Raw genomic sequence first — 5,611 nt, 5'->3', positions numbered from 1 at the left:
CAATACCTTTGCATTGTACTATCTGAACAAGAGGGGGTGGGGCTTGCTCCACTCAGCTCTGTCAAGAAGACATGAGCTTTTGGGAGTTTTGCAACACAGAGGACATCACTCCTGTAGTGGCACATTTACCTGACATTCAGAATCAGTTGGCTGATTTCCTCCACAGAAGATTCTCCCACAACTACAAGTAGTCTCTCAAGAAAAGCATGCTGAAGTCCATCTTCTGAACATGGGGTGTTCCCTTAGTCAATCTGTTCACTGCAAAAGACAATAGGAAGAATCATCCAATTTATTCTCAAGTGGGCCACAGTCCAGACTTTCTCACCGACGCCTTCTTGTTGGTATGGAAACTGGATCTAATGTATGCTTTTCCCTGATCCTCCAGTCATTCACAAAGAAACAAGATCAAGTCAGGTTAATCCTCGTAGACTTGGCATGGCTCAGGCCGTGCTGATTCTCAGACTTCGGTCTCTCCGTTTAATTTCCTCACCCTCGGCCTCTTCTCCAGGACCTAGTGCCACAGCAGTACGGTCACAAACTGCATCCAGACCTCAAGAGCCTTCACCTCACTGCATGGCTTGTGAGTGGCTAGACAAAGAGGAGAAGTCATGTTCCTTGGCAGTTCAAGAGGTCCTGCTTAACAGTAGAAAGCAGTCAACAAGGACAACTTACATGGCTAAGTAGAAAAGGTCTTCCATATGGCCCCCTAGTTATGAGCTACAACCTTCAGAGGCAAGGATCCAGAACATCTTAGAGTACCATCTTAATTTGAAATCCTCAGCCTTTCCATGAGTTCCCTGAGAGTTCACCTTGCAGCAATCTTAGCTATCTATCCCCCTGTCCCAGGGGCTTGGTATTCTCCAGGTTGCCAGGACTAGATTTCACAAGGGAGTGATGTGCCTTTTTCCACCTATTAGGGATGTGGTGCTGACCTGGGACCTTAACTTTGTGTTGGCAGCTCATAGGAGTGTGCTTTTGAGCATTTGCTTACCTTTGGCCCGAACAGAAGCCCATATTCCTCATAGCCATTACATCAGCCAAATGAGTATCTGAACTGCAAGCTTTGACAATGAGCCATGCTTACACAATATTTTTCAAGGACAAGATAGTCTTGAGGCCACATCCACAGTTTTTAACCAAAGTAGTGTCCGTTTTTTATTTAAATCAGACATTAGAACTTCTGGTTTTCTTTCCTAAGCCACGTTCTAATAATGATGAGGAATTTCCAAATATCTTAGATGTTAGGTGAGTGTTTGCCTTCTATCTGGACAGGACCAAAACTTTCAGACAATCACCTTGTCTTTTTGTGTCCTCTCCAGATTGTATGAAAGGGCAAGTAGTCTCAATGCAGATGATTTCAAGATAGATCACCTCCTGGATCACGACAGCATATTGGATAGCTGACACTCCTTCTCCAAACTCTCAGCCCATTCTACAGGGGCTCCACCTTCATCAGTTGATTTCCTGAGAGATGTTCCTATATTGGACATTTGTAGGACTACCATGTGGTCCTCACTATACACATTCATGCATCACTATGCTGTCATAACTGCATCAGGACCAGATGAAAATTTTGGCAAATTAATATTATAGTCATTGTTTAACTAGACTCCAAGCGTGTACTGGGGGGGAGTCACCTGAGTGGAATGAACATCTGCAAACATTCGAAGAAAAAATAATTACTTGCCCGTTCTGTAACTGTTGTTCTTTTTAGATGTGGGTGCATATGTGTATTCCATGACCCACCCTCCATCCCCTGTTCCCTGGAGGGGGGATTAGGGTAGCAGCACCCTTACATAGGCTCAGAAGGGGCCACGAGAAGACCCAGGGTGTATACACTGTCCCGACAGTGACAGGTACTGCTGCAGGGAAAAAAAGTCTCCAACTCTTGGTGCACTGGGCACAAACACACCTGAGTGGAATACACATCTGCACCCTCATGAGCAGCACTTACAGAACAGGTAAGTAACTTTTTTATGCAAATATATTTGCAGGTGTAGTTTGTTACAGATTAATCAATTTACACCTTAAAATAATTCAGATTCTGAAGCCAATGGAAAATTTGACACAGATGTCAGCAGGACTTGGGTTTGGTGCTTTTTTTTATTATTAAAGGTAAACAAACTGTTAGAAGCATAGTCTTTCTTTATATAGCAGTAAAGGAGAAGGTGTCAGATATGCTAAGTCTATATCCTCATCCAAGAGCGTAGCCCAAGTAAATTGTTGCCCAGGAGGGTTGGTGGAAGGCTCCTCTCCTCTCAACCTACCAAGTAAACATGTAGCCATTCTATATCTGAGTAGTGCTTCTATCTGACGCACACCCCCTCCTCCATTCAGGTGGTGGATCTATGCAGGAACAAGCCATCCCTCTTCATTCTTGCTGAAGTCTGTGTTGACTCTGATAATGTTGTAGACAGATCCACCTTTCTAGATCACCTCCTGTTATAGCGGGTGTCTTATTTAATCTTTACCTTTACAATTTGCTAACAGAATTTTTCAGTATTACATTTAATGTATTTTAAGTAGCAAAAATACTTAAATTCCTTTTTTTCAAACTTTTTTTTTTTGTAGGTGAGAAATCTGGAAATGAACAAGAAGAAGTTGCGCTGCAGAATGCCAGTAAACAGATTGTGCAAACTGCCATCCTGCAGGCAGTTCAGCAAGTCTCTCAGGAGAGCCAACAAAAGGAGAAGAGAGTAAACAGCAGTGTGAGTCTGCAGTTAGAAAGAGGGGAATTAACCAAGAAGCATGAAAAGAAGTAAAAGAGTGAACTACTTGTTTTGGTCCTCCAGTTGGCAGTATCTCCAGCTTTCCTCTTAGTATCAGCTGTGTTGCCAGTGCAATGTTACTACTGTAAAGCAAACCAAAGTATAATCAGCACCTAGACATAGAGTAAAGCTGCAATAGTCCTCAATTGAGAAATATTAAGTGCATTAGGTGACTAACTTCATATTTATGCAGTGCCTCTTAAACATAATGAACAAAAATACTATAGCTATAAAATAGTTTCAAGCACAATCTCTTCTTAAGGGATGGTTTTATATGCAAAAGCTTATTGCTAGTGCACTTCTGTATGAATCTTATGTGCATCATTTGTGTCTGTTCAATTGGCAGATATCTCCACTGAGTTACAGATTTTACTAGGGATTGGCTATGTCAATGAAACAATATATTGTAGCGTGTAGGAGATGCGCTTTCAGGCTCCTTGAAACACGAGTTTGTGTTTTATTTGGATAGAATGTGGGCTGTACAAAATAGCAGCTGTAAAATGGATTTGGAAAGTTTCATGCACAAATCTCTTTTCATTCTTTTACAGTCTCTTTACAAAGTACATTATCTATGACTATATAGTTCACTCCTTATGCTGCAGATGATGTAAATGTCTGGTACATTTCTAATCTTTTGCACAAAAATCATTTGTGAGCCTCAAAGATTCCTTTAATTTTGCCAATAATAAAAGAAAAGAACCCAGGGTATTATACTGCTGCCTAATTCTTCCTCCAGTTCTGCAAATTCATGTATGCTTAGATTTATAATAACTAATAGAATTAAAATAGCTAAAATATGTAAAGCTTTTGAATTTATGAAAATTCAGGAGGTTGAAAATACACTATGAATTAATTTTGGGATAGAAGACATTTGTTTCCCAATTGCTGGGTCTAAAATGACTTCAACTATTTGCAATTTTAATATAGATTGACATTATATACATGTACACTAAAGTAACACTTAAAAATGCCCTTAAATGCTAATAATAGAAGGTGCATGAAGTCTACATGAAAGCCAAACTAATTCAATGTGAACTTTGTCACTTTATGTTCAGCTGTTGAATTGTAGGTTGCATTCTGATACCAGTAGAGTGAAGATCCATGTACACCAGGCAAGAAATGATCTTGCCTTTGCCTCAAATGAATTTCTGAAATACTGGCCACAATGAGCACAAGCTGTAGCACATCTAGAAATATTTCACTTGGGGAAAGCAGATGCAGTCTGTGAAGAGGGAGACAAACTTTCCTAAATGCATTTGCTTCTCAATGAGACATTTCTCAAAGTATTCTTTTGGTTTATAGATTAATTGGCTATTACTTGGTGCACCCTATTGCTAGTACTAAACTACCGCCAGTGCTAAACTTCAGGGTTCTTTCTCATGGGCTGAGGTTTAACTCCGTAATAACCACCCATCCTCTAATGTTCTGCTTTGTTCTATTAGCTCCCATTGATCAATGCTGATTTACACCAGATAATGATCTGGCCCAGTCCAAATCCAAATAATAAAACCAGTTTTTCTTAACCCTTAAATGATGGAAAGCTGAACTGCAATGAAACATCCTCCGTTTACTCACATAGTTCTTAGTTTTTATTTAATGAATTTCACTAATCAAGGACAGACAAAAACTAAGAGAAGGAAGAAGCTGTTGTGTTGTTGTCTTTTATGGTCATATGACAGATGGCTGATAGGAGGTATCAACCTTGAGCGGAGAGATGGCTCCTGTCTAAACAACCAGCATATTGCTAGTTTTTCTGGAGGTCTAGAAAAGTAGATCAAGAGCAAGGTCCAATTCTGAGTCTGGCGGGCAGGAAAGGTCAATTTAGAATATGATGTTAGTTTGGAGTGACTCCATAGTTGGAGACTGAGGATGCTTTTCAGCCACTGAAATTCTCACTTGGAGAGCAAAGGAAAGGAGACACCCATCATCCCTTTATGGATATTCTTTCCGTTCACAGAAAACATCCCAGATTATCCTTTTCCTTCCCAAAGTTGCTTCTAAATTGTCTTTTTAACCCAAGCAATCTTGGCTCAAATACATAAAAACCTTCAGTGCAGTTTCAAAACTAAAGTGCAGTGTGTGTCATGTTCCTCCTTAGCTTAGTGGCAATATGGCCTCTCTGAATTCTAGATCACATTTCATTAAGTTCAGTGCCTTAGCTATTCTTAACACTCTTTTCCACAGGTAAGTCATGTTCACCAATTCCATTGTCATGACAGAAGTCTGAGTTCTGGGGAAAAGGGAAAATAATTCATTCTTTGATCTAGCTGCTTAATTTTCAGATTGAAACTATTCAGGCCTAAGCACACTAGATTGAAACTACAGATGGGGCATGGAGGAAGCATTGAAAACAATAGTTATCTAAATAGTATAGTTTCTCTCAGAAGTACAGTGTGGGTCTCGTATCCATAGTGTGTATCTGTAATACATATTGTACACTTAGTCTCTTCTGTTGACAATGGGAGTTCCCATATACGGGTTGCACCCAGAATATGTAGCTATGATCTGCCCTGTGTGTAAGTGAGCGGCAGTGTAGCTCACAGAAGAAAATTTTACCCTAGCTTAATGCATACTCAGTATGGTAAAGAAGCATAATCTGCTTCTTGGTATTTGGTAGAAAGAGTATGTTTTTGGAGAAAAATAACTGACTAGAAATTATTTCAGATAAAATGGAGGCCTTTTTACCAATACTCAAAAATGGCAGGTGGTGCACATATCAACAGCAGAAGAAAAGCAATCTTCACTAGATGCTCTTCATAGTGCACAGATAGCAGAACATGGGGGAAGATGAATGCAGTGTTCAGCCCAAACACTCATCTTTTAACAGAGTTTGAGACAATCGA

At 40.0% G+C, this 5,611-nt stretch overlaps 1 protein-coding gene across 1 annotated transcript; it reads left to right on the top strand.

Annotated features, from left to right (window-relative positions):
• Positions 1-1,939: 1,939 nt before the first annotated feature.
• On the top strand, positions 1,940-2,762 carry AKAIN1 (A-kinase anchor inhibitor 1). The gene is made up of 2 exons (XM_065398321.1): positions 1,940-1,961; positions 2,524-2,762. Exons 1-2 carry the CDS (start codon positions 1,940-1,942, stop codon positions 2,760-2,762), a joined length of 261 nt encoding a protein of 86 aa, XP_065254393.1.
• The last annotated feature ends 2,849 nt before the right edge of the window (positions 2,763-5,611 follow it).

This window comes from Emys orbicularis, chromosome 2 (genome assembly GCF_028017835.1).
Source record: "Emys orbicularis isolate rEmyOrb1 chromosome 2, rEmyOrb1.hap1, whole genome shotgun sequence".
NCBI classification, from domain to species: domain Eukaryota; kingdom Metazoa; phylum Chordata; order Testudines; family Emydidae; genus Emys; species Emys orbicularis.
Note: the sequence above shows the minus strand (reverse complement) of the source record. Positions and strands in the feature narration are given on the sequence as shown.